Source organism: Drosophila teissieri, chromosome 3L (assembly GCF_016746235.2).
Source record: "Drosophila teissieri strain GT53w chromosome 3L, Prin_Dtei_1.1, whole genome shotgun sequence".
Classification (NCBI taxonomy): Eukaryota; Metazoa; Arthropoda; class Insecta; order Diptera; family Drosophilidae; genus Drosophila; species Drosophila teissieri.
The window spans coordinates 3,031,237-3,055,929 of NC_053031.1; the positions used below are offsets into that span (position 1 = coordinate 3,031,237).

The 24,693-nt window shown below is 45.4% G+C and overlaps 8 protein-coding genes across 11 annotated transcripts; 6 read left to right on the forward strand and 2 right to left on the reverse strand.

Annotated features, from left to right (window-relative positions):
• The first annotated feature begins 409 nt into the window (after positions 1-409).
• LOC122615806 (coiled-coil domain-containing protein R3HCC1L) lies at positions 410-4,265 on the forward strand. Its single transcript, XM_043790933.1, has 9 exons — positions 410-580; positions 638-810; positions 1,751-1,931; positions 2,080-2,512; positions 2,689-2,865; positions 2,924-3,214; positions 3,278-3,467; positions 3,538-3,777; positions 3,888-4,265. The coding sequence occupies exons 2-9, from the start codon at positions 777-779 to the stop codon at positions 3,935-3,937; spliced, it is 1,596 nt and encodes a 531-aa protein (XP_043646868.1). The 5' UTR covers positions 410-580; positions 638-776; the 3' UTR covers positions 3,938-4,265.
• Positions 4,266-4,499: 234 nt separating this feature from the next.
• Positions 4,500-6,397, forward strand: LOC122615808 (peroxiredoxin-2). 2 transcript variants are annotated; one of them, XM_043790937.1, is made up of 5 exons: positions 4,500-4,638; positions 5,241-5,401; positions 5,472-5,589; positions 5,654-6,059; positions 6,122-6,397. In XM_043790937.1, the coding sequence occupies exons 2-5, from the start codon at positions 5,248-5,250 to the stop codon at positions 6,170-6,172; spliced, it is 729 nt and encodes a 242-aa protein (XP_043646872.1). In that variant the 5' UTR covers positions 4,500-4,638; positions 5,241-5,247; the 3' UTR covers positions 6,173-6,397. The 2 variants fall into 2 exon arrangements, with proteins under 2 accessions (XP_043646872.1, XP_043646871.1); XM_043790936.1 differs by lacking the exon at positions 4,500-4,638 and adding an exon at positions 4,769-4,957.
• Positions 6,398-6,511: 114 nt separating this feature from the next.
• On the reverse strand, positions 6,512-9,117 carry LOC122615807 (phospholipid scramblase 1). Its single transcript, XM_043790934.1, has 4 exons — positions 8,929-9,117; positions 7,977-8,470; positions 7,224-7,382; positions 6,512-7,070 (listed from the first exon to the last, which is right to left on the reverse strand). Exons 1-4 carry the CDS (start codon positions 9,041-9,043, stop codon positions 7,047-7,049), a joined length of 792 nt encoding a protein of 263 aa, XP_043646869.1. The 5' UTR covers positions 9,044-9,117; the 3' UTR covers positions 6,512-7,046.
• A 269-nt stretch (positions 9,118-9,386) lies between these two features.
• Positions 9,387-12,461, forward strand: LOC122616420 (sphingosine kinase 2). The gene is made up of 2 exons (XM_043791860.1): positions 9,387-10,477; positions 11,050-12,461. Exons 1-2 carry the CDS (start codon positions 9,501-9,503, stop codon positions 12,056-12,058), a joined length of 1,986 nt encoding a protein of 661 aa, XP_043647795.1. The 5' UTR covers positions 9,387-9,500; the 3' UTR covers positions 12,059-12,461.
• A 321-nt stretch (positions 12,462-12,782) lies between these two features.
• Positions 12,783-14,259, forward strand: LOC122617209 (CRAL-TRIO domain-containing protein C3H8.02). Its single transcript, XM_043792955.1, has 2 exons — positions 12,783-13,119; positions 13,457-14,259. The coding sequence occupies exons 1-2, from the start codon at positions 12,961-12,963 to the stop codon at positions 13,964-13,966; spliced, it is 669 nt and encodes a 222-aa protein (XP_043648890.1). The 5' UTR covers positions 12,783-12,960; the 3' UTR covers positions 13,967-14,259.
• A 573-nt stretch (positions 14,260-14,832) lies between these two features.
• On the forward strand, positions 14,833-17,223 carry LOC122615948 (putative glycerol kinase 5). Its single transcript, XM_043791136.1, has 6 exons — positions 14,833-15,175; positions 15,253-15,346; positions 15,561-16,060; positions 16,118-16,570; positions 16,634-16,797; positions 16,862-17,223. Exons 1-6 carry the CDS (start codon positions 14,996-14,998, stop codon positions 17,136-17,138), a joined length of 1,668 nt encoding a protein of 555 aa, XP_043647071.1. The 5' UTR covers positions 14,833-14,995; the 3' UTR covers positions 17,139-17,223.
• A 160-nt stretch (positions 17,224-17,383) lies between these two features.
• On the forward strand, positions 17,384-18,142 carry LOC122615951 (protein FAM207A). The gene has a single exon (XM_043791138.1). It carries the CDS (start codon positions 17,456-17,458, stop codon positions 17,993-17,995), a length of 540 nt encoding a protein of 179 aa, XP_043647073.1. The 5' UTR covers positions 17,384-17,455; the 3' UTR covers positions 17,996-18,142.
• A 138-nt stretch (positions 18,143-18,280) lies between these two features.
• Positions 18,281-24,487, reverse strand: LOC122615949 (cysteine and histidine-rich protein 1 homolog). 3 transcript variants are annotated; one of them, XR_006325883.1, is made up of 9 exons: positions 23,816-24,487; positions 20,351-20,409; positions 20,119-20,233; positions 19,934-20,057; positions 19,708-19,860; positions 19,372-19,649; positions 19,198-19,301; positions 18,869-19,138; positions 18,281-18,763 (listed from the first exon to the last, which is right to left on the reverse strand). XR_006325883.1 is itself a non-coding variant. In XM_043791137.1 (8 exons), the coding sequence occupies exons 1-8, from the start codon at positions 24,188-24,190 to the stop codon at positions 19,111-19,113; spliced, it is 1,236 nt and encodes a 411-aa protein (XP_043647072.1). In that variant the 5' UTR covers positions 24,191-24,487; the 3' UTR covers positions 18,281-19,110. The 3 variants fall into 3 exon arrangements, 1 of the variants encoding a protein (XP_043647072.1); XR_006325882.1 differs by having other exon boundaries at positions 18,281-18,784; XM_043791137.1 differs by having other exon boundaries at positions 18,281-19,138.
• Between the last annotated feature and the right edge of the window lie 206 nt (positions 24,488-24,693).

Below are 24,693 nucleotides of genomic sequence, written 5' to 3' on the forward strand. Positions count from 1 at the left end.
TAATTAAGCATACGAAATAATTAATTGAGTAGAGTGTAAAAGTTGAAAAGGGATTTTAAATAAATCAGGATAATATAGTTTATGTAAACTTTGTGATAGTAAACAAGTTAACTTTTAAGAACTTTCTAGTAGTAAACAAGTTAACCTTTAAGAACTTTCTGGTAGTAAAGAAGTTAACCTTTGAGAAGGTTTTAAGCAATTCGTATAAGTAAATGATTCATTTTTATGGTAACTGCCTAGTATCTACACGCAACTGTGTTTGAAGTTCCCAGTGTTTCCGTCTGTTTTGCTTGGGCTTATCAGAAATTCGCCCAATTAACGTTAATGGAATTCCCGCATAAACGCACACAGTCGGAGAACTGATATTGATCGATGGTTTATTCACCTTCTTCGTGGCTTTCTTTCGCAGCGTTCTGCTCTTTCCACCTGTGGGCAACTACCGCCGTTATCTCATCCACCAAACATGTGAGACATACCGCCAGCAGTACGATCTGTTCACCTTCTCAGTGGGCCAAGGGGCGCAGCGCCGCACCGTCCTCTGCTTTCGCAACCAGCTTCTGGATCCCAGCGGCTTCGAGAAGTGAGCATCTGAACATGGTAGATTATCAATAGTTTGTAACTAATGCACAATTAACAGTCGCAAGCAGCAGCAGCAGAGGGAGAAGGATAGAGAGCGGGAGGCAGCGAGGAGCTGGCGGAGCAACAACAATTCGCACTATCACACGAACGGCAGAAGCAGCAGCGCCAGCAGAAGAAACGCCACGGAGCTCTGTAAGATGGGCGTTAAGAAGCATATCAGCGAAACTCCATGTGAGTAAGCGGGCCATAGTGAGATGGCCATATAAACAAAGGCTATACCCTGTTGTTTAATGATTTATATTTCGGCGCGAAGCGTTGCGGCTCTTCATTTAGCAAGCAGCCATAAATTTAAGTGTTTGCTAAATACGCAAAAAGATGCCAAACAAAGAAATCGAAAATGGTAATGAAAACCAGGGATCGCGACGAATATGAGAATACCCAGTAATATAGTTATACTTAAAATGAATGTATTTTGTCCAAGTTTTTAATTGTTTCTGCTGTATTAATTTGTAATCTATGTACTTGCTTAGAAGATGCACAGTTTTTATAGATACAAAACTGATGCATTAATGAGCTTTCCAATCAGAAGTGATGGCTGATTTCCAGCCAAGTGTATAGCTAACAAAATTAACTAAAAATAACCAGATATGCCAGCCGAGCGACGCCGGCAGCGTCGTCGGCAGCGCCGTGGCCGTTCATTCAAGGTCGCCCTCTTTCTCGAGCGGATTTTTTGGTGATGTTGCATCACAGCTCACCTCACTTGGCTTCACGCAGGTAGACGCTCAGCTGGTCGACCGCTGCGCACGCTCACTAGCTCTGGACCGCCCCCGCAGCCCCCCTTGCACCCGGGGATCCACCTGCCAAGTTCGTGTTGACATTCACGAAAATCGAGCATAGAGCGGATCGAGAAAAATTGGGTCGACATAAGTGAATTTTGTTTTTAATTTATTTTATGCCGAATCCGTTGCTTCACCTTAGTCTCTATTTTTTTTTGGTTTGTTTTTTGTGCATTTGCCAACTGTTGTTGCTAATCGTCTGCCTGCCTCTCTCATTTGGCGATCTATCTGCTTTGAGCCTTTGTATACATGAGAAGTATCCCACACAGATGGTATCTTACGTCTCTTTCTTAAAGTATCTCATGGATGGTATTTTCTGTATCTGTATCTTGCAGTAAGCAAATCGAACTCGGTGGATTTATACAGGCCGCCAGCACTGAGGAACAACAATAGCAATAACAACAACAGCAGCAGCGAGGAAGGAGCTGCAGCAAACGAATCTATAACAACTCCATTAGCTGCAGGAACAGCAACCCCTGCATCTACGAGTCCTACCTCGAAAGAATCCCCGAACAGGTAGGAATAAATCAGGAAACACGAATAGATCATAAACTGTGTATATACCCTTGACGAAACTGATAGTTTATAATCGTGAGCTAATCGGTTACCTCGTTTTGTTCTCCGCCATTTATTGTTACCTCTGTTTTGCTACGCTCCTTCGCAGAGAGCAGCAAGCGGACGCTTCAGCAGCAGCAGCGGCGACGCGTCGTGAACGCCGTCCCGATCGAGCGGTTTATGTGCCAAGGGCACGTCGCAGTCAGACTACACCACCGACTACAACAACAGCGGCGACAGCGACAGCGGTTGCAACAACAGCACCAGCAGCAGTCGCAGCAACAATTACAACAGCGCCGGAGTCCCCGCCAGTTGCAGATACACACCCGAGCAAAGCGGACGACGCCAACGGTCAGCCGCCATCCAAATCGAAGAAAACCAAATCGCATCGAGAGCGCAGAGAACGCGGAAAGAAATCAACAGCTCTATCTACATCTACAACGGCCGATAACGCCACTGTGCTCGTCATATCAACATCTGAGAACGATACTCAATCCAACGAAGAACGCCGACCGGCAAAGCCAGCGGACTGTGATAAGGAGGTGGGTGTACGGAGACAAGACCAGAACTAATCTAAGAGTCACTAAAACCTTACGAGTTAGTTCATAAGCGCGGTAAAAGTGTAGAGCAGTTAGCATTTTGTGAATGGAATAGCCTTCGAAGTGATACTCTATTTCCAAACTTATATTAACGCTGACCTTGCCTTTCTAATGCACAGATCATGAGCGGCGCCCAGCGTACAAAGCCAGGCAATGGCAACAAATCAGCCAGCAATGGCAAAAACCAGCCATCGCCTCCACTGCGCATCGAGGATGTGGTGGCGGCCACAAGCACCAATGGCGAGGAGCCGGCCAAATGTGATAACGATGTGCGCGAGCTGCAGCGAGCCTCAAAGGTAAGTTATACCACAAGGAATCCCCGAAAGGAATTAACTATATTCAAAACGATTGCAGGAAATCAATCGCAGCAATCGACGCATCATGAAACAAACCTTTAACTCAGATGTGCTGGAGATTCCGGAGAAAATAGAGACATCGGCAACTAAGGCCATCCCATCCCCGCAAGCATCAGCCACAGCGAAACCACCTGCAGATAGCACCACCGAAGACGACGACGAGGAGGACGAGGACGACTGGGAGAAGATGTTCGACGAGAGCGGCGACTGTTTGGATCCCAAGATACTGCAAGAACTGAGTGAATCTGTGGGCAAGTGCAAAATAGAGCTGCCCAAAATGGACTATACGGTGAGTAGATATAACTTTAGCTAGCATCATAACATCTAAGACTGTATTCTGCAATCCGCACAGGTCTTTCACATTAAACAGCAACTGCTCAACGAAGAGGAGTTTCCGCACGTACTGGAGGTGTCCAATTTCCCCGTAGAGTTCAAAACTCCCGACCTGCTCATGCTTTTCGCCCAGTACAGGGGCAGTGGCTTCGACATCAAGTGGGTGGACGATACCCATGCCCTGGCTGTGTTTAGCAGTTCCCGCATTGGTGAGTGGCTACTCTACTAAACTCAACCGGAGATTGGTTTCGTAATAAAAAAGGAACGTTTCTTGCACAGCTGCTGAGGTGCTGACGATGGGGCATCCGTTTGTCAAGTTAAAGCCACTTGCTGAGGCCACTCTGGAGTCACGACTGAAGGCGAAGAAGGCCGGTGCGGTATCACTGCAGCCGTATCGCCAGCGTCCGGAAACCTGCACGGCCTTGGCCCGGCGACTGGTATCGGGTGCACTGGGAGTCAAACTGCCCACGGCGCCGCAAGAACGGGAGAACGAGAGGCGGGTGCTACGTGAAGCCAAAGGTGAGTGCGAGCTCTGTTATTAAACTGGGTCAAGGACATTCTCGACTTGTAACCAGTGTAATGGTCTTCCCTTGGTTCTTTATATTAATCTGCTTTATCTTCTTTCTCAGAACGCAAACTGTTAGCTGCCAAACAGCGGGACGAAGTCTGGGAGAGCTAGACCGCGGCCCGGAAGGCCAGGTGCATTTTTCTCACCCCATCTGCAATAAATGCTGTAGCAACCACAACATGAAGATCAACAAAACACTACCATTAACTCCCACAAAAAAATTCTCAATCAAAGCTAACACAGTAAATGAGTAATTCGCATGCTAAGCAATGTAATTTTAATGTTCGCTTTTTGTGAAATTAACACAGACTTTTGCTCAATTTGTTGTAGTTTTTAGAGGATGCATAATACGGATGCAATGCATATTATATCATCTAGGCCGTAAGAGAGAAATATCTATATTTATTGGTCGTAGCAATTAAACATGCAGAGAGACATATGTACGTGTTGTTTTAACTCCAGCCGTAAACCCTCATTTTTAAGCGCGAGCAATTTATATATTGATATATATATTTTAATAAAGTTTATAGCGTAAGTAAAAGTTAATCGATAAAATGGTGTTTTAATTGAAAAGGAATAGAACAAATTTCTATGTAAAACTTTTGCTTTGCCAATACAACGCAAATAAAAATAATATATTTTTTCAAATGAAAATTCAAATATTTTGTGAAAATTAAATTCATGTTGGCAATGCTGAACTTTAGCATTGGTGCCAGAGCAGTATGGTGGTATTTTTGCGTGCAACGGTCACACTAATGCCGGCAGAACAATTTGTTATTAAAACAAAAAGAGTTAATTATAACGCTTAAAAGGTAACAGCTGTGCGCTTGTGTAGGTGTTCAATGCAAGTTTACTTGCCCTGCAACTGAAAGTGAATATTAAAAACTTAGCTTGGCAAACGCATAGGCACTGGAATTTTAGTAGTTCTGGAAACTTTTGTTTAAGTCAGTTAGTTACACGCTGACAACTATAAAATATATTAGCAGTGAAGTAAATGAAATTGATAAGCTTATCTTTCGGAAGCGCAGCAACAATAAACGCGTTCTACCCAAATCAATTGAAGTTCTGCCCGTTGAAGTAGTTGCTTTTTTGACTGCGTGGCTACAAGTTGTGGGCGTGTTCGAAATTTGGGTATGTGCGTACAGTGGACACCGGCTTGCACGGACTGAATAGGGATTTAGTGCCTAGAAGGTGTAGCTTTTCTTTATAATTAGAGTCTGAAAGATTACTCTACTCTTTAAAAATGGTAACCATTGATTAATGAAATAAAAAATTAAGATTATATAGAGTGGTGACCACTGTACTCGGGATTATTATAAATATAAATAGGCGGCAATAATTGTAAAAGTTGCGTGTCATAAATACCGTATAAACCGAATCCAATAGCAATATACATACGTGGATCTCGTTTCAGCCCAGTCATGTCCAAGTACTTATCTATCCTACTGCTGTCCGTGGCACTTGCTGGAGCTGCTAAGCCGGAAGATAATGAATCGTGCTATTCCTTCGCCGGCGGCTCCGTTTATCCCGACCAGCCGAAGGGCGACCATCAGCTGCAGTACACCAAGGCAGTCAGTGAGTTCCATGGATACGCATTCAAGCAGGGATTAGCATTGTTAAGTCGCTGTTACGTTTATATCCCCAGTCTCGAAGCCAGCTCCCCAGTTCGAGGGCACCGCCGTAGTTAATAAGGAGATTGTGAAGCTTTCGCTTTCCCAGTATCTGGGAAAGTATGTGGTGCTACTCTTCTACCCACTAGACTTGTAAGTACATCCATTTAGTATGCAGTTAAATAAGTAAGTTGTACTTATCATTGTATCATTTCAGCACCTTTGTCTGCCCAACGGAGATCATAGCCTTCTCCGATCGCATCGCCGAGTTCAAGAAGATCAAGACCGAGGTGATTGGCGTCAGCGTGGACTCACACTTCACCCACTTGGCCTGGATCAACACGCCGCGCAAGGAGGGCGGTCTGGGCAACGTGAAGATCCCACTGCTCTCCGATCTGACGCACAAGATCAGCAAGGACTACGGCGTCTACCTGGAGTCCAGCGGTCATGCCCTGCGTGGTCTCTTCATCATCGATCAAACCGGAGTGCTGCGACAGATCACCATGAACGATCTGCCCGTGGGACGCTCTGTAGACGAGACTATTCGCCTGGTCCAGGCCTTCCAGTATACGGATACCCATGGGGAGGTGTGCCCAGCAGGTTGGCGGCCAGGTGCCGATACGGTTAGTTATTGAAAGTTATGTCAAAATAAGCCTTACTGATATTACTATTCTTTCTGCTACAGATCGTTCCCAATCCGGAGGAGAAAACGAAGTACTTTGCCAAGAACAACTAGGGATAGATAGATGCACATCACCTTAGCAGCCCAGCCCAGTTACATTCCTAATGTTCACGACTGAGTCACGACCCAAACGAACAATCGCTAGAGTCCTCTGTACAGAAAGTTCATATCCGCAATGCCACCGATTGCAAATGGTTCGCATTTGTTTTGTACAAAATATAGTTTGTTTATTTTACAGCATAACTGAGAGATAAATAAATTGATGAAGTACATGTGAAAGTGATGCAATTTACGCGGCGCCACACGTGCGGCACCAAAAAGGAGGAGATTTAATCGATCTCAAAATGCCTTGAAGGCTAGCCCACGAGGCCACAATAATGGTTAACAATTCGATTGCAATTAGTTTCATACAAAAATATATGTTATATGTAATTGGTAATAGGTAATAGTAAATTAGTTAGGTACGCCATGGTTGCAGTTAAGTAATCCTGTGCTCCGACCTCTGGGTACAACAAAGCTAGGTATGTCGAGGTATATAAATCTGGGAAACGGGGCGGGGCGACGACAATAACAACTAGGACGTCATAAGGCACTCGTTCTCGTCTGATTCTTTGTGTGTAGTCTGTTTTCCGTTTTGTGCGTTGTCAGTATGTGCTTCATTGTGGTGTGCTTTAAATGCCAAAACCGAGGTCCTTAAAAAAACGAAGGTGCAACTGCGGTTCACATCGAAATAATGCGGAAGATTCCTTTTGCTGGGGAGATTCCATATCGATCAAAGCGTTGCACTGTTCAGATTCCCGGAAACGTTAATCAAATAAGGGGATACAAAATTCTTATAGATATGACGATGCAACACGTCGAACCAAAAAGCAGTCGGCGATAATAATGTCTGGGCGTTTGTTCCTTTATAATTCGATCCATTGACAGCTTACTGCTCGTAGTAAACCACGTCCTGGAACAAACAGAGCATAAATCAGCACAGATCAAAGCAGGGAAATGAGCATATTTCAGTGGCAAATGTTATATCTCACTATATGACGTATGTATAAGCTATCTGCCTCGTATTTAGTTTGTCTGTTGATATACCCAAAATTGATATACTCACAATCAAAAATAGCGCTGCGAATATAAGCGCCTTCATGCGAACATCCAGATTCAGCGGGAAGGTGACGCTGAAGTAATCCGCATCGGTGAACAGCTCCCTTCCCAGTCCGGACCATTGTTTGCTGATTTTTCCGATCTCCTCGTTGTTGGCGCTCAATACCTGTACGAATAACGGGGTGAGAGATGTTTGCGTTTCGCATTAATCGGTACGCAGTTCCCGGTATCGCAGTTAATTGACTCGCTCTGGACAGTCAGGCATGTCGACCCATGACGTCACTGCCTCGGACTGCAGTTTCTGTACTTTTATTCGCGCACAGCGGCGGTCAGCAAAAGGGCTATTGGGTCTACAAATACGCTTGGTTACTCTAGCCATAAAAAGTATACATTGTTTGAGGTTTTCACTATTGAACAACATCTAAGCATATCTCTAATATCTATAATTGAAAATGTAAACTAGTGTGGGTGCTGTTCATCGCTTTTGTGATTAAATATCTTGAATGAGGCCAGAGCCACAGATACAGCCACTTATAAATGTTCAATAATTAAGAAAGCAATTAAGTGGATTCCTGTTGCTGTTCATTTAAGAATCGCATAAAACTTCGACCGAGCTAAAAAGTAAACTAATAGAGCCCATCTGCGCTGCGACGACTTTATATGCTAATCCGCTGACCGCTGCTGTGTGTGTATACACTTGTTTGAGCACGGGAATCGAGATTGAGAGCCATGAATAACCACTTGTTGGCTGCGCACTGACCTTGAAGTTGGTATCACTGAAGCACTTGCAGGGACAGAGGGGTCCCTCGATCTGCAGGACGATGTCGCCGAATGTGTTCTTGATGTTGAACTTGGGCCGCACGAAGGTGCAGACCTGCTCCACGCTTCCGATCACCTGGCCGGGTGGCGCCGACACCTCCACGGCGTTCATGCAGCTGGGAAAGCAGCAGAGGAGGTCGCACTTGAAGGGCCGGTACAGGTGGAGCACCTCGTTCTGGAAATTGTCCAGGATCTTCATCTCGAAGGGACGCGAACGGCCGAGCATGTTGCGCGTACAGCAGTCGCTCTCCTCGTAGGCGAAGTACACATTCTGGCCCAGTGAGTTCTTCACCTTGAAGCGGTTCTTCGTCTCGAAGCCGGTGAGCAGCTCCAGTTTCTCGATCTTCTGCGACACGAGCAGCTGGTCCAGGGCGGTCAGGTATTCCAGTCCCTGCGGGCAGTTGGGCATGCCCACGGGTATCGACATCCAGTTCTCTGCAATGGGGCGTTGTTCCGGATTAGCTCTCTATGTATTTATATATTTATATATATGCTCATATATATATGTAAAATGTTTTTCCTATATCTGTGCATCGGAAAGGGAAATTAGCATTGCTACAATGCCGGTTAGTTGATTAGGGGCACTGATAGTATTTATTTCGCTCATTTTATTTTAAAATACTTTTATTTCACAAACTTTTGTTTCATCTTTTATCTCTTATTATTTGTTTAGAAACACTTTTGAATAACTTTACGGATGAGTTAACAATTGATGCAAAATATCTGGGTGCTATTGCCGAGCCCGCTGCTGTATTCAACGCCAAGAAAGTCAACGGCAATTCCGCCTTTTGCACACGCCCACATGCCCACACAGACGCGCGCATCCCACTGCGTCCATCTGAGCGATGGAATTCAACAGTGGGACTAATCCATATATGTCCATCACTACGCACCAGCTCCGTTGGCATTGATTCGGGCACTCGCCGCCTGCGGCTGAAGGACCACTGCGCCATTTTCGTCCTGCGGTGCATTCTGCGGGAGCACCTTGTACTCGCTCATCTGCATCATTGTTATTCCTAACAATTATATTCGAATCGGATTCTTGAACAGTTCACAAAACACTGAATGCAGGGTGACCGCGTTGGGAACTCTGAAAAATGACGAACCCATGCACCTTACGAAAAATACTGTCATCTACCACATTTCAGTATTTATTCGAATGTCGACACAATTAACAAAAAGCTTTCAGTACTCAACGCAGTGCAAATGTACATTCTTTATAAGTTTTTGTTTTGCTGAATACATTCGTAATATTTTTGTAAAATATAAATTATATGGAATAAATATTTTAAGACCTAACAGTTTTCTTTAGTTAGCCTCTTTATGTCTTTATGTGCCAGTTGGTATATATGTCACCTGCCACCTACGGTAACACTGCGGCTATGATTGGATGATAAGGGAGCCATAAAAGCCTGGACACAAAAGCCCCGAAAAATGCTGCTTGGCAGCCGAATCTCCAGTCGAAATGAGCGAATCTCTTGATAAGACCACCAGCCCGAGCTCGGCCAGTTCCAGGGCCACGCCCCCGGGGGCGGAGGATCCGGATGAGGGCCACGACGTGAGCGACACCTTTTACACCAGCCAGCGCAAGAAGGGCAGCCACGTATTTCGGGTGCGGCTGGACGCCACGGGATTCACCCTGCAGCGGGAGTCACCGGGCGGCAGCATTGTCAAGGAGCAGCATGTCCGGATCTCGGATATTGTAGGTGCCCGCTGTATGCGGCCGAAGAAGAGCCGGCGCCTGGCAATGTCGGGAGCCTGTGCGTGCAGCTCCGGTAACCCCAATTCGCCAGCCATCTCGGCGTCCGGGGATCATCAACGCACTGCCAACACCCCAAGCAAATGCAGCATCAATAGCCGCGAGAATCTACCATCGGATGGCGGCGATGCCAGCGCTTTCCTCTACGTGTTTGCCTACGTTTTGAAGAAGAGAAGTCTGCGCTCGGAGTTGCACAGGGAGCGAACGGTGCTCACGCTGCGATTCAGGTCGTTTGACACCTTCGAGGACAACATGAGGGAGGCGGATCGCTGGTACAGGTCCCTTCGTTGGCAGTTGCATCGCACGCTGGAGGAGATCTTTGTGGCACCGACGACGGATGAGCGACGTCGCCGAGTTCTGGTGCTGTTGAATCCCAAATCCGGTTCCGGTGATGCTCGTGAGGTCTTCAACATGCACGTAACGCCGGTGCTCAACGAGGCCGAGGTGCCCTATGACCTGTATGTAACCAAGCATTCCAACTTCGCCATCGAGTTCTTGAGCACCAGGTGCCTGGACGCTTGGTGCTGCGTGGTGGCTGTCGGCGGAGACGGTCTCTTCCACGAGATTGTCAATGGACTGCTGCAGCGTCAGGACTGGGCCCACGTCCTGCCTCATCTCGCACTGGGTATCATTCCTTGCGGCTCCGGGAACGGATTGGCCCGTTCCATTGCCCACTGTTACAAGTAAGTTACTTTTTTTTGATATTACCTTTGATAGAACCCTACACTTTGTTACTTTCCCAAGTTTATAGAGTACTTTTTTAAGTGGCTCTTCGCATTTCGTGTAAAACAATCCTGACAGAGTCTAGACTTGCACTTTTTCAGAAAACAGATTTTCTCCAGGGTTTTTTCCATCATTAAATTACATTCTGAGCATAAGAAAAAGTAGTGGTCTTATCGTGTCAAATGGTTTTACTGTTTTTCAAGTGGTAATAATCCCCCAAAAAAACTTTCCATATCAATTATGCACAATCGTTAGCTAATTGACCCAATTTCTTTGAAGATTTAGTGGCATATCATTGTAATTAGAAATTATAATTGTATTGCCATCATTTCCGTTTGCTTTATGATCATTTTATAGTTTAACTTCCCGATAAAAGGGTATTTTTAACCGGTTGTTGATAGGCAAGAATGAATGTTTATAAACTCTTATTCAAAAATCAGGTGTCTCGTCTATTCGATTCGATCGATCTATGTATGTAATCGGATAACCCGGCTTGTCTTGATACCTATTCATTTGAAACCTTCCTCCCCAGCGAACCATACTTCAGCAAGCCAGTGCTAGGAGCTGCTCTGACCGTAATTAGTGGACGCAGTTCACCCATGGACGTGGTCCGCGTGCAGCTGCAGAGTCGCTCCCTCTACTCCTTCCTGTCCATCGGCTGGGGTCTGATCTCGGACGTGGACATCGAGAGCGAGCGCATCCGGCTGCTGGGCTACCAGCGCTTCACCGTGTGGACCCTGTACCGTCTGGTGAATCTGCGCACCTACAATGGACGGATCAGCTATCTCCTCACGGACCATCAGGTTTCCTCAACCCATAGCGCTACCGGCTATGCTGCCCAGCGGAGAATGCAGGGCAGCCGGAGCTGCAATACGCACATCGACATGCTGAATGGGCCGGCGCCCATCTATCATTCCAGTGCCGAGTACCTGCCACAGGAGTTTGCGGACGTGATCTCCCTGGAGACGTCCATCAATCAGTCGTTCCGCTCGAGGTGCGACAGCTGGTTGTCCGGGGGATCGCGGCGCAGCTTCTACTATTCCATATCGGAGAGCATCTACCACAGTCTGGCGGATGAGAGCGAATTCGCTGGCCTCTCGGCTGCAGCGCTGGAGAACAGGCAGCTGAACTATGGTCCGGCGAGCGAGCTGCCGGATCTGGACGAGCCCCTGCCCGAGGATCAGGGTTGGCTGGTGGAGGAGGGAGAATTCGTCATGATGCACGCGGTGTATCAGACCCATCTGGGCATTGACTGCCACTTTGCGCCGAAGGCCCAGCTAAACGACGGCACCATCTACCTGATCCTCATACGCGCCGGCATTAGCCGCCCGCAACTGCTGAGCTTCCTCTACAACATGAGCTCCGGCACCCACCTGCCGGAGACACACAACGACCATGTGAAAGTACTGCCAGTGCGAGCATTCCGCCTTGAGCCACACGACAATCACGGCATCATCACGGTTGACGGAGAGCGCGTCGAGTTTGGGCCACTCCAAGCTGAGGTCCTGCCGGGCATAGCCCGCGTCATGGTGCCCAAGTAGGAGTGGGTGGAGATCATTAAGCAATCAAAATCTCAATTTAGGAATCTCTGCATTTGTAGCTAATACTTAGGGTCCCAGGTGGCCGATATGAGAGAGTTGTGCATTCTTCGTATTTTGTGTTATTTGTGGCTTGCTTCTGCCAACCAATCATGTATTGTTAACATTTTGAACACAATTACAGCTATTTACGAAATATTTAACATGTTTGTATATAAAACGTGTGCCATATGACGTGCACGTGAACCTTTGGATTTATTTTTAACTCGGCTGCTTAAAATAGTGATGCAGTCTTATTTATTTTATTCTTTTTATGAAAAATGTATGGAAATGAAATATATATTCACACTGTTTAAAGATGATTACAAATAAATCTTCATGAGTTCAGAAATCGTAGAAAGTAAAAGTTCAAAGGGCTAAATCATTTACAATTCCCTATTTTAAAGAAGGAAAGTTAAGAAAATAACATCTTTATAGAATGTCTAAATCAAATCTTTGAGCTTGAAATAAAAAATGTAAGAAACAACTTAAAATTGTTAATATTTTAACCTAGTGATTAGCTAATCTTACATTTTAGTTTTATGTTTTTCCAAATATATTATATTTGAGCTTTTTTAAAAGTTAACGGTTTCCACCAATAACGGTACCTTTGCGGTATTTCACATATGCAACTAGTATTTTTGTGGAACGTAAATAATAGCTTTTGCAGAAGATCAGCCGGTCACACTGGTTGGAAAAAAAGAAAAAACAAATCCGTTTCGTTTGTGAAAAAACATTTCCGAGGAAAAATAAACAGCACGGCTTGCATTTCGCACAGTGTCAGCACATTCCGATTGCAGTTCGCGACTCTCCAGCGCGGATTTCCACTGTACATTCCGCTCAGAAACCGATTCGAGCTCTGCAATATGTCGTCCGAGGAGCTGGCGCCAATTAACGAGCAGGACTTCAAGGATCTCAAGGAGCGCATGAAATTGATTGTGGACGCGGATCCAAAGCAGTATCAAAATGACTTTTCACTGCGCCGCTATCTGCGCGCCTTTAAGACCACAGATGACGCATTTCAGGTGAGCCATTCGCAAATAAAGCCCAATATATCAGTGCCATCTGAAAACCTCCCAAGAACCGCAGCTTTGAATACCCTTTCACCAGGTCTCGAACTAATTTCCACCTTCATTAGCCCCTTTGAGCTTGAGCTCTGATTAAATAATGCAATAACAAGCTTTATTCCTTTTATGGTTATTAATCCATGGACAGCTTATGATATCATCATCCATATCGTGCTCCATATGAAATTTATTTACTTCAAAGATTATTTGTAATTTTATATGAAGAAAACCTATCAGAGCTCTGGCCTAATGATAGGAACTTCGGATCCTTGACCCTTATATTTTCCCACTACAGGCCATTCTGAAGACCAACAAGTGGCGCGAAACGTACGGCGTGGACAAGCTGGCCGAGATGGACCGCAGCCAACTGGAGAAGAAGGCCCGCTTGCTGCGCCACCGCGACTGCGTCGGCCGTCCGGTGATCTACATTCCGGCCAAGAACCACAGCTCGGAGCGGGACATCGACGAGCTGACGCGCTTCATCGTCTACAACCTGGAGGAGGCGTGCAAGAAGTGCTTCGAGGAGGTCACCGACCGCCTGTGCATTGTCTTCGATCTGGCCGAGTTCAGCACCAGTTGCATGGACTACCAGCTGGTGCAGAATCTCATCTGGCTGCTGGGAAAGCACTTTCCGGAGCGCCTGGGCGTCTGTCTGATCATCAACTCGCCCGGTCTGTTCTCCACCATTTGGCCGGCCATTCGGGTGCTGTTGGACGACAATACCGCCAAGAAGGTGAAGTTTGTGGCTGACGAGCTCGAGCTGTGCCAGTACCTCATCCCGGACATCCTGCCAACGGACATGTAAGGCTTCCGCCACGAATTCAGCATCCGACGAAGCTTCTGCTTGGCGTAGACATATCTCCAAAGAGAACCGAAACCAGTACCTAAGTTTGCAAGGAGGCTTCTGAGAGCTTTTATCCAGTATAGTACTCTATCTGTAAATCGATGTGTTTAACAAGTTGATTGTAAAATGTATTCTATTGGACACAACTATTAGTACAATGCTAACTATTTTAGATAAAGGTTTATCTTGTATGTGTAGTATCTATATACCTGAATTCGTACCTATATATATATATATACATAATGTATATGCAAGTGTCTATGTGTACAGCAAATAAAGTTGTTAAAAAAAAAAGCGTCGCAAGATAAGATTGGTGTTACACGGCACACGTGAGTAATCGTGTCGATAGTGCACTAAATTTAGAGGACTTATCGCTGCCTGTGATAGGAATCATAATCCTAAACGATTCGTGGTGGTAGGCCTTATCAACTGATTGTTTTGGTTTTGATGATTTGAAATTTGCGCCGACAAGAGTTGCCAATGCGATGGAATTCAAAAAAGGGATATTTATTTGTAAGTCAACACTCTTACTGCCCACTCTAGCTATTACAGGATTAGTTTACATATTAAACAATCCTAGAAAACAGATTAGTACGGCAGAATGTACTAATATGCTCATACTAATATGCTCATACGCTCATATATGCTCATTTAATAATTAGAAATTTGTATCCTGAAATCTGTTTGTTTATATAGGCAAAATTAGCTTGTCCTTTTGGCTTGTTTCTAGCTACTTTCGAGCCAGTTGACTTGCATCTGGCGAGAACCGGTGGCAGCCCTGGATAACCAGTTGTGTTATCATCTGGATGCGAAACAAAAACAAAAGTCGAGCACTTGATAAGGAAATCTGATTCGCGCACTATGAGACCCCGCCGGAATAACAATAACAATAGCACTAACCAGAGCAGTAGCGAAATGGATAAGTCGCCGCGCCAGTTAGGCGCAAAAGCGTCCCAAAGCCAGTGATCGAAGAAGCGTGCGCTGGGAAACATGTCAGCGCCTCCAAACGTAGCAGCAAAACCAGCAGGAGCACCCAAGGATCGCCAATCTGCGGAGGACACGGGACCAGGGCAACGCGCCTTTATACTCGCCCTGGACGTGGGCACCACCTGTGTGCGGAGCTTCGTATTGGACGAACAATGCGTTGTGCGGGGATCGGCGGTGGATGCTGTAAGTGATTCGATCTTCAAGTGACCCTCGGTGCAAAGTTAATTAAGCAAAACCTTTACGACCTTTGGCGCAATTAGGTGGAGCTACTGAACCCGCAGCCGGGCTACTTCGAAATCGAGCCCGAGAGCTTGTGGCGCAAAATCGTTAGCGTAATAACACAGGCGGTGAAAAGTGAGTATCGGGTGTCTTTAAAACACCTAACAGGTTTCATGCACGGTTCAATATATTAATAAAAAGCTAATGTGAGAGCCATTTAAAAACTATATAAGGTAAACCTGAATTTGGTTATTTTTGGTATTATTTATTTATAATTATTGAATCTTATAGTGCAGCTCGATTATGAATATGAAAAAGTCCCTTTAGTATTCTGCCTTACCAATTGCAGATGCACAGCTAATACCTACGGACATCACCTGCCTGACCATCTCCACGCAGCGGTGCACCTTCCTCACGTGGGATCATCGCACTGGCGAGTACTACCACAATTTCATCACCTGGAAGGACCTGCGCGCCGACGAGCTGGTGGACCAGTGGAATACCAGCTGGACGAAGAGCTCCATGAACTGGATGTCATATGCCCTGTTCCTGCTCACCCGCCAGTCACGATTCCTCGCCGGCAGCGTCCTAAAGCTGATGAATGGCCAGGTCACGCCGAGGCTACTCTTCGAGATAATGAACAACAAGAAGTTAAAGCAGGCGCTGATGCAGAAAAAGGCACGTGTGGAGCTGCTGGATTCGTGGATCCTGCACAAGCTCAGAACTGGCAGTAGTCGCGATAAGGATGTGGAGCACATAACCGATGTAACCTCGAGTACGGCGACGGGATTGTACGATCCCTTCACGCTCAGCTGGTCGCCGCTCATAAGTTGGCTATTCGGCATCAATGTGAGTGGATTATATCCGCTAAAAAGCTTGATATTTATACATTTGTGTCCATTGCAGTCTAAAATCCTGCCGCGTGTGGTGGACAACGGCTACAAGGGCTTCGGGCATGTGCATCCTACTGCCTTCGGTTCGGAGTGGGCCAACACAGAGATACCTATTGCTGCCTCCTTGAGTGACCAAACGGCTGCCATGTGGGGCTCCCAGTGTTTCCAGAAGAATGACGTCAAGGTCACAATGGGTACTGGTGCATTTCTAAATATGGTCACGGGCGATCGTTGTCAAGCTGCCATCTCCGGCATGTATCCACTGGTGGCATGGCAGTTCAAGAAACCAACGAGACAACAGGGAGCTGTCTACTGCATTGAGGGAGCATCCCATGACTTTGGCACCGTGGTCACTTGGGCGCAATCGTGCGAGCTCTTCGACAGTCCAGCGAATACCTCGGATATAGCTCAGTCTGTCCCAGACACGAACGATGTGTTCTTTATGCCCGCCTTCAGTGGCCTGGGGGTACGTTTGTCAAGCACTTGCAACTGTTTCGAGATTAGCTAATCCCCATCTTATCTTTGACAGCCGCCGGTCAACGATTATCGGTCAGCAAGTGGCTTTATTGGCCTCAGTCCGTCCACCACCAAGGCCCACATGGTGCGGGCTCTGCTCGAGAGCATAGTATTTCGTCTGGTGCAGCTGATCGAGGCCGCTGAAGATGAAACCTCTCAGAAGCTTCATTTGATTAGGTACCTCTAGACTTTTTAGATATCTCAAGCAATTTCATATTGAGCCTGCATTCACATATTTCAGGGTTGACGGCGGTGTCTCACGCAACGACTTCGTCTGCCAATTCCTGGCGGATCTCAGCCGTCTGAGAGTGGAGCGGGCGGAGAATGCGGAGAGCAGCATCATGGGCGCCACATTCATGGCGGGCATCAACCACGGAATCTGGCGCGATGTGGAGGATCTCAAACGTTTCCGACAAGTGGAGCGAGTCTTTGAACCGCGCCCCAAGGAGTACGAAACCATAGCCAGCCGGATGGACAAATGGAGCCGGACAATTGCCCGGTTCAGTGACTGGTATTAGGCTAAACTTTTCTGGTTTGTCTTTGTTTTTGTTATTTATTAGTCACTTAAAAGACTAGGTAGCGGTAAAATAAAATGCTGAATTTTTCATATTAATTCGCTGTGGAATATATAGCAAATTCAGGATTTAATAGATTTTTCTTGGAACGCGAATAATACATTTCAAATGTATTTACCAATAATCAGCTTCCCGCCGATAACCGATAACGAAGCGCGGTGATTGCTATCGCTTACGATAACAAGTGTGGTGACACTGGTTCTTTGGTTTAGCACGCTGCACGTTTGTTTTGATTTTGTTGCCGCAGAGATCGCAGTAAAATGGCAAAGACCAAGAAAAATGTGAGGGCCAAGGCGAAAAGTGTGGTGGGTGCGGCCAAGCAGAAGGCGCAGGACATACAGGCGAAGCTGCGCGAGGATCGCCTCCTCCACAAGACACTCACGCCCAAGAAGACGACCACAAAGAAGGAGAAATCCGAGGCGAAGCACAAGAAGCTGCTCAAACGATTCGCCGAAACGCGCAAGGAACGCAAGGAGGAGCAGGCTCGCAAGAACCGCGAGAAGACCAAGGTCATCGGCGATCTAAAACCGCTCCGGGATGCCCTGCCCTCGCTGCAGGACATCTACAAACTGGTGAAAAGCAAGCAAAAGGATGGTTCGGAACAGGCAGCGCTCACAGAACCAGAGATTCCTTTGAGTGCCAACGAGAAGATCCGGAAAAAGCGCACAGACATGGTCAACAGCGTGAAGTCCTTCGAGAAGCTCATCAAGGACAAGAACTTCAAGAAGAATCCCCGCGAAGTCATTGCCTCCCATGTGCGCAACAAGTACCAGACGATGGAGGAGGACGACGATGAATAGAAACTTTTAATCACTATATTTTAAGTCATTACTTTTAAGTACACATAAACACAAACAATACAAAGATTGTACAAAAAATATGATACCAGAAAGTCGACTAATCCGTTGAGTGCCTCAAAAAATAAAAACCAAATTTATGCTCCGAAACTATAAGAATTATAATTAACTTCGATAAAAAACCCAAATGTTTATTAAACATTGTAAATAAACTTTTACAGATTATGACCCATGTGTATCCTTAGAACAAATTATGATCAAAGATTCCCCCAAAGAAAACCAGCTCAATTTTGTTTATTAAGAAGTATCTTTATTATATATGCATTAGGTATAGTTATCATTTAACGATGCATATAAATATTACATGTACGAATGTAAGTTGTAAGCATTAAATCGTAAGATGGTCAACAGAACGAGGATTAGACAAGATTTGAACGTGAGGACTCGACTTTTTTGTTTTGGGGGGGATTTTTGTTTTCTTCGGCCCGGGCTATGTGATCGTAGTATCTATAGCAACGTTATAATCATAGAGCGCTTTATATGCGCCTGCTTAGAGTTCGAATTTCAACTTGGTGTTGTTCTTCTTACAGTGAAAACGGAGCCGTGGACTCGTGGTCCTTGCGTCCAAAAAGTTAATCTACAGCTATTTTATGGTTATTTTCGGTATTATCGGGTTAGCGTGGGCTGGCTCCTTCCTGTGAGATCATTAAACGCTAGTCAAACACACATCTGCCGTCTTGTCCATCGATCGTATCCATTTCGCCACCAGCACTAACAGTTAAGTTAACATTGCTATTGAAAAGTGTCTCCATAAAATGGGGCTATCTCATGTACAAAATGTAGGCGAATCTACACTATACTTAGGTTACAACCTACCGCGTTACGTCTGCATGATCTTGAACTTGATTGAAATATGTTACGACGATTCTGTGAACGGGTTGTGGGTTATCGGGAAGCGGTTCTCTGTTAGGCTAGGCTCGTGGTTTCCGTTTCGAAGTTTTACATATACATTGATAGAAAATATAAGTCAACTATGTCTAGGTTTTGCACATTCAAGAGTTTGAAACAACAAACTTAAGCTAATTTGAAAATCTTTATCCGCTGCGCAGCGAACGCGTTTACTTGTTCAGCAGAAACATGAGCAGGCTGCAAAAGTAGGTTGTTATTATATTTCAGCTTTCAGAAGACTGCTGATGATTACTCACCGGAAGTTAATGCCTTTGTTGGCCAGCATACGGTTGCATTCGCTTGAGCCGCTACCCCCGATTCCATCTGGCAATGGCAAGACATAGTACTCGCTTTCGGTACTCTGAAATTGCAGGGAAAATATAAACTCATGACTAGTCAACAGCTCTTAGTATATATATTGCTATTCTCACCGTCTCGGTGAATTCGTGTTTGTATATCTGTGTTGAAACTTTCATATCCGAGAACGGACCCTTTAGCGCAAAGAAATGTATGCTCATGGGCGTGCTGGTCTTGGTCTTGAGTATCAGCTGATAGGTGATGGTCCGCTCGTTGGACTGATGCGGATCGCGCTGGCTGTTATTGATGCGCGCCTTAACCACCCACTGCTGATTGAAGGCCGAGAAGCGGGCCGTCTCGTAAAAGAGCTTGTGTACGTACTCGTCCGTGCGGTACGGTTTCATTTGCAGATCTAAAAAGATAGAATGTGAGAAATCACGGGATAAGACAGATTTCTATGCCACACCCACCATTGAATATGATCTTTTCGTAGCTAAGCAAGTCAATCAGGGTGTTGAACATCTTCTTCTCCTCCTTGATCCTTTCATCGTGGGCCTCCAGGGCCGCCATTACCTCGTATCCAGACTTCTGGGGATGCAAGCAGTTGCGCTCATGCTCGTTGGCTATGAATTAGTTGGATTATTAGTATAAAATTCGATGCGGGCTAGTCGATGCATTCGGGGTGGAGGCACTCACTCTCGTGGAAGGGTCCACGCCATTGGCAGCCAATGCGATGATATTTGCATTTGGTCGGGCGCTCCTGGCACTCGTGTTGTTCATGGCGTTCGAGTGATTTGTATGGGAACTCCTTGTTGCAGAACTACAGACGAAAGTAAGCAAATTAAGTAATCAAATTGAATTGACAATATAAAACGGCTTACTTGGCACTCGCTGGGCAATTCTGAGGCAGCCTTCTCCACGGCCAAGTTGCGGGAGGCGGTGCTCTTGGAAATCTCCACGCGGCAATTGGGGCAAGTGGCAATCTGATCGCGCAAGCTAGTAAAAGAATAAGTTTGAAATATATTTGAAAGGGACGACAACCAGGACTAGTTAGTTGGAATTAGTTGCGGCATTGGCAAGGATTTTAGTTTGGTTTCTAGAGTGGGTTCATACCGTCCATCCGCCAGCAGATGCGTGAAACAGGCGGCGCACATCAGATGGCCCATCTGGCACTGCAAATGAAAAGAGCAGAGAGAAAGGAAAACGCAGTTTTAGTAAATTCACGACTAAGCAATTGAGTGGTAGATGGATAGAGATTGAGAACTAAAACAAAAGTGGAATGAAAATTAACCTGCAATTAAAGAAAAAAGAAGAAAAGTTTTCTATTAGTCAAAATACGGCCTTGTTGCAGAGAGCTTGTATTGAGTTTTTATGGATGAGTGGGGTGGGTAATGTGGTGTTTCTGGGTGGGTTCTTCGAATGAATAAATCTATTTTGGAGTTGTCTTTGGGGTGGGGAAGATGGCGAGGCGTGGAGTTCTTGGCGGGAGGTGATCTGAGGTGAGGTCTGAAAATGTTCAGCTTTTGGGGCTCCGGGTTGTGTGTTGTGGTTTCATTTTTTGGTTGAAATAAAAACGCTATTTTGTAGTTTGGTTTTATTTTGCATTCTCAAGTTTGCACTCTCCTTTGCAAATTTATTGAATTCAGTTTCACGTTTCATTTTTTTTTTGTGGGGGTTTCTTTTTTGTTTGTTTAGTTTAAGATACATTTCAGGGTTTAACTTTAATGCTATTATGAAATCTGTTCTATGTACTTAGCATTTACGGTTACAATCTTGTTTCTTTTTTTTATGTTTTGTTGCGTGTGCTTACAAAGGTTACGAAATTGAGATTATTCACTTAACTAATATTAATCATTAAGAGAGGTACTTTATCTAAAAGGCTGCAGCAAAATCGAAATCATAAATAGTTCATATAGGTGTGGTTACTTTTCTTTTTTACGTTCAAAGCCAATTACAACGTAGTGGTGTGTGTTTTCAATTGGTTTTCGGACATGAGCTGGTCAAGCAATTGATGAAGGGTCGGGAATAGTGGACCGATAACGGCCAGATAAAGTCGAATACCCCGCAGTGAAGTGAAACTCAACCCCGCCGCTGTAAGAAGCAGTCATAAAAGTCGCCGCATGCGTTTATTTACAATTCGGTTGTGTGGAATGCGGGCCTGTTTCTCTCATTTTGGAATTTCTATATCTATTTTGGGAAATATTCAGCTCCGAAGGAGGCAAGCGATAGTCCCTGGGCACTATTTGTGGACGGAGTCGCGAGTTTTGAGCGATAAGCAATGCTTTTCTTGTGTATCTTATGCACATAACAAAATTTTCATCGTCTCGAGAATAGTCCCGAAAATTTCAAACAAACAATAATAAATATATACGGGTTTCACTGATATCGTTGTTCTTTTGTCTACACTGCAGATATGAAACCCTAAACGAAATGTATAAAATGACTCCCCCTAAAAACTATGTGCATTACGTACAAATTTGACCGTCAAAACATTAAATGTCATGAGATAGGCATGTCAGACCATGTTCGTGCTTAAAAATTTCCAAATGTAGTTTTATGTTAGGTCATTTGGAATCTTTTGACTTTCGAATCCAATTTTTCTCGGTGCTCTGTGTGTATCTTGTGAAGCATCTGAGTGTTCAAGTGTTTTACTGTATCTTGGCAGTTGAATGAACCCATGAATTCATGTTCCTTGACTGACAATTTATGACCTAGACTAACTGCAGGCAGCAGCTGCTGGCAGTTCGATTGTTTAATGGAAAATCCTCGGGATTGACAAAGGAATTTAACTCGTTTAAACGTTTTCCCCACCGATAACAATAACACAGAAAGCAGAAAGACGCAGACACAACAAAACCCAGCTGATGGTGTTTTTGTAGATAGAGAGTGGAAACAGAAGGAGAACGTCAACAGTGTGTTCAAAAGGAAATCGCCCGAAAGATCAACGGCAACGGAAAAAAGAACTCAGGTGTGTTTTCAGGTATACCTTTCCCCCACAAACACACATGCACTTGGAACCCGAACTGGAAAAACGAGTTATTTCCAGATTACAGGTCTTAGAACCTGCAGCACGCTGATTCTACAAATTCATCAGCAATTTCCGAGGCATCACTGCTTTTCCAATAACAAAAATGCGTAGCACACACTCATTTCTTTTCTTTCCTTTTTTTTTTGCTACGTATTTAAAATCGGCAAAACTGGCGTTTCAATTTTCCCCAGGCCTCGAACAGCTGATTTGGCCACGACATTGGCGAGAGCGAGACAACAACAGCAACGCAGTGGCAAAAGCAAAACAATAACAGAGAGCAAAAATCCGAAGGTGCGTGTGTGTGAGTGTGCAGGGTGCACATACAAACATGCATACGGAGAGGCAGACAGACAGACAAACGGGCCAATAAAGAGGAAAGGAAATGAAAAAAAGAGGAAAACAATCGGAAATTATTTTAGCTAATTAATAGTTTCTACGGGTTTCAGCGAATTCCTTCTAGCCGTTTTGTATGAATCAATCCACGGTGGTTAGGTCGCGTTATTTGGATATAGAAAGAGACGTTCATTTGATATTTCAGTGTGGGTCAGCAGTTCTTTTTCATTGTACCGTAATACAAAACCGATTTCAATGACGCAGTTACGGCTGCCTTGGCACATGTGTGTTAGAGAAAGAGAGCAATGTCAACCCACACATACGCCTTACGTAAAAGATCTGTGCACATAGGCGCAGCAGGAGGGGATCACGGGTTAGAAGGCTCGGCTTAGTTTAGTTACTATAGTTGATGCTAGGGAGGTCAGGAAGCAGTTATTAATATAGGTTTGACCCCTCTTCGTTGCACTTCGGCCTACGCCCTGCAGCATTTGAGACATTTCTGTCTTTGTGCATTAAATTCAATCAACGTCAGTTACGGCAACAATGACGACGCCTGCAAAAGCATAAAATGAAAAGGAATGCGGGAACTGGGCCCAAGAAGCGAATAAATGAATAAGCGAACGAGGAAGCACAATTAAGAGAATGAAATGCTGGAATTGCTCTGCTGAATTCTTCCCACTTAAAATAGGCCAATGGGGGAAGACATAATACGGACTCCTATGACGCAATACAGAAAATCTGCAGTAAGTGTTACTGCGCAAAAGAGAGTGAGAAAGGGGGGGGAAAGAGAGATGGGGGTCATAATTCATAGTGTGGAATGCAACGGTTCAATTTGGGGGGTTGTTTTCTAAAACGCAATAAAACTGCATTAGTTGGCCGAGCGTGCGACAGGGTCGGCCTGCTTATGCTGCGGTTGCGCCCGCCCTCTCTCCCCCTCGCACTCTTTCAATGTTTTCAAGGCGAATAATGCAAGAGTGCCCCAGCTAGACATCTCGCTCTCGCACAGCTGTGTCTTGCTGGGGTGGAGAGAGGGAGAGAGGTGTTTTACTCTTACAGCTGAGCTGCCACGATTTGTTTGTATACAGAATGAGGCGCACACACACACGCGCACTTGCTGTTTTTCTTTTTTTCTTTTTTAAGCTCTCACTTCCTTCTTTTTTTTTTCTAGTTTACAAGGGCTTATAGTTCAAGCCGCTGTAAATACCCCAAAAACTCACCTGGTACATGGCTGTCTTGGGCAAGTCCAGACAGACGGCGCAGCACAGGGCATTGGAGATGCGGTGGGCCAACTTTTCGTGCATTCCTGAGGCGGCTGCGGCACTGGAAAGCAAACTGCTGCCGCTGCTGCTGGTGGCACCCCCGCCCCCTCCGTCCAACAACTGTTTCTTGGCCGGCGGCTCTCCGCTGCTCTGCGTGTCCAGCGGCACGCCCACCACATTGCCGCCGCCTCCCGACGAGGAGGACGACGATGATGAGGAAGAGGCCGAGGAGGCGGAACTGGTCGTGGCCACCACCTGGTTGTCGCCCAGGAGCGGTAAGTTCGAGGACGACGGCGGTTGTTGGACCGCCGAGCTGGAGGATTCCACCGACATGACTGGAAATTTCCTTGGAATAATGTTTGTTTTGTTTTTCCTTGACACTTGCTTCGTACACAAACTCCCACACAACACGCACACTAAACTACTACACACACACAGGCAATACCCAGGTTGCTCTCTCTCTCGCTTGCACACTCTGTATGGCACTTTCTTTCAATTGCCACCTTTCCCCGCTGTCCGTAACGTTTTGTTCTCTTCTCTGTTCTTCCGCTCTGTTCTGTAAAAAAGCTTTTTCTCCGCTGACACGTCCGCTCGCCAGAAGAATTGTTGTCTTTTTAGAAAGTACTGTGTGGTGTGACCGAAGGTTCTGTGAGGCTAAATACTAACATAACGTATCGATGCTAGTGACAAAGCCTATCGATGATTTTCGATTGTCTGTTTTCTTTCAGCCCTGGCTGATCGTTAGCAGAGACACCGTGCCATATAATAAATCCATTACACAGGTTTATAAAAAAATATTCATTATTTTACACCTGGTGTTAAGGTATCCCTTTCCA

Coding starts and splice junctions, on each gene's coding strand:
- LOC122615807 (XM_043790934.1), bottom strand. CDS start 9,043: ATGATGCAGATGAGCGAGTACAAGGTGCTCCCGCAGAATGCACCGCAG. Junction 8,471..8,928: donor AATCAATGCCAACGGAGCTG/GTGCGTAGTGAT, acceptor GCCCCATTGCAG/AGAACTGGATGTCGATACCC. Junction 7,383..7,976: donor TCAGTGATACCAACTTCAAG/GTCAGTGCGCAG, acceptor TTATTCGTACAG/GTATTGAGCGCCAACAACGA.
- LOC122617209 (XM_043792955.1), top strand. CDS start 12,961: ATGTCGTCCGAGGAGCTGGCGCCAATTAACGAGCAGGACTTCAAGGAT. Junction 13,120..13,456: donor CCACAGATGACGCATTTCAG/GTGAGCCATTCG, acceptor TTCCCACTACAG/GCCATTCTGAAGACCAACAA.
- LOC122615948 (XM_043791136.1), top strand. CDS start 14,996: ATGTCAGCGCCTCCAAACGTAGCAGCAAAACCAGCAGGAGCACCCAAG. Junction 15,176..15,252: donor GGGGATCGGCGGTGGATGCT/GTAAGTGATTCG, acceptor TGGCGCAATTAG/GTGGAGCTACTGAACCCGCA. Junction 15,347..15,560: donor AATAACACAGGCGGTGAAAA/GTGAGTATCGGG, acceptor TACCAATTGCAG/ATGCACAGCTAATACCTACG.
- LOC122615951 (XM_043791138.1), top strand. CDS start 17,456: ATGGCAAAGACCAAGAAAAATGTGAGGGCCAAGGCGAAAAGTGTGGTG.
- LOC122615949 (XM_043791137.1), bottom strand. CDS start 24,190: ATGTCGGTGGAATCCTCCAGCTCGGCGGTCCAACAACCGCCGTCGTCC. Junction 20,410..23,815: donor CCAAGACAGCCATGTACCAG/GTGAGTTTTTGG, acceptor TTTCATTTGCAG/TGCCAGATGGGCCATCTGAT. Junction 20,058..20,118: donor AATTGCCCAGCGAGTGCCAA/GTAAGCCGTTTT, acceptor TTTCGTCTGTAG/TTCTGCAACAAGGAGTTCCC.
- LOC122615806 (XM_043790933.1), top strand. CDS start 777: ATGGGCGTTAAGAAGCATATCAGCGAAACTCCAT. Junction 811..1,750: donor GCATATCAGCGAAACTCCAT/GTGAGTAAGCGG, acceptor TGTATCTTGCAG/TAAGCAAATCGAACTCGGTG. Junction 2,866..2,923: donor AGCTGCAGCGAGCCTCAAAG/GTAAGTTATACC, acceptor AAACGATTGCAG/GAAATCAATCGCAGCAATCG.
- LOC122615808 (XM_043790937.1), top strand. CDS start 5,248: ATGTCCAAGTACTTATCTATCCTACTGCTGTCCGTGGCACTTGCTGGA. Junction 5,402..5,471: donor GCAGTACACCAAGGCAGTCA/GTGAGTTCCATG, acceptor TTATATCCCCAG/TCTCGAAGCCAGCTCCCCAG. Junction 5,590..5,653: donor CTCTTCTACCCACTAGACTT/GTAAGTACATCC, acceptor GTATCATTTCAG/CACCTTTGTCTGCCCAACGG.
- LOC122616420 (XM_043791860.1), top strand. CDS start 9,501: ATGAGCGAATCTCTTGATAAGACCACCAGCCCGAGCTCGGCCAGTTCC. Junction 10,478..11,049: donor TCCATTGCCCACTGTTACAA/GTAAGTTACTTT, acceptor CTTCCTCCCCAG/CGAACCATACTTCAGCAAGC.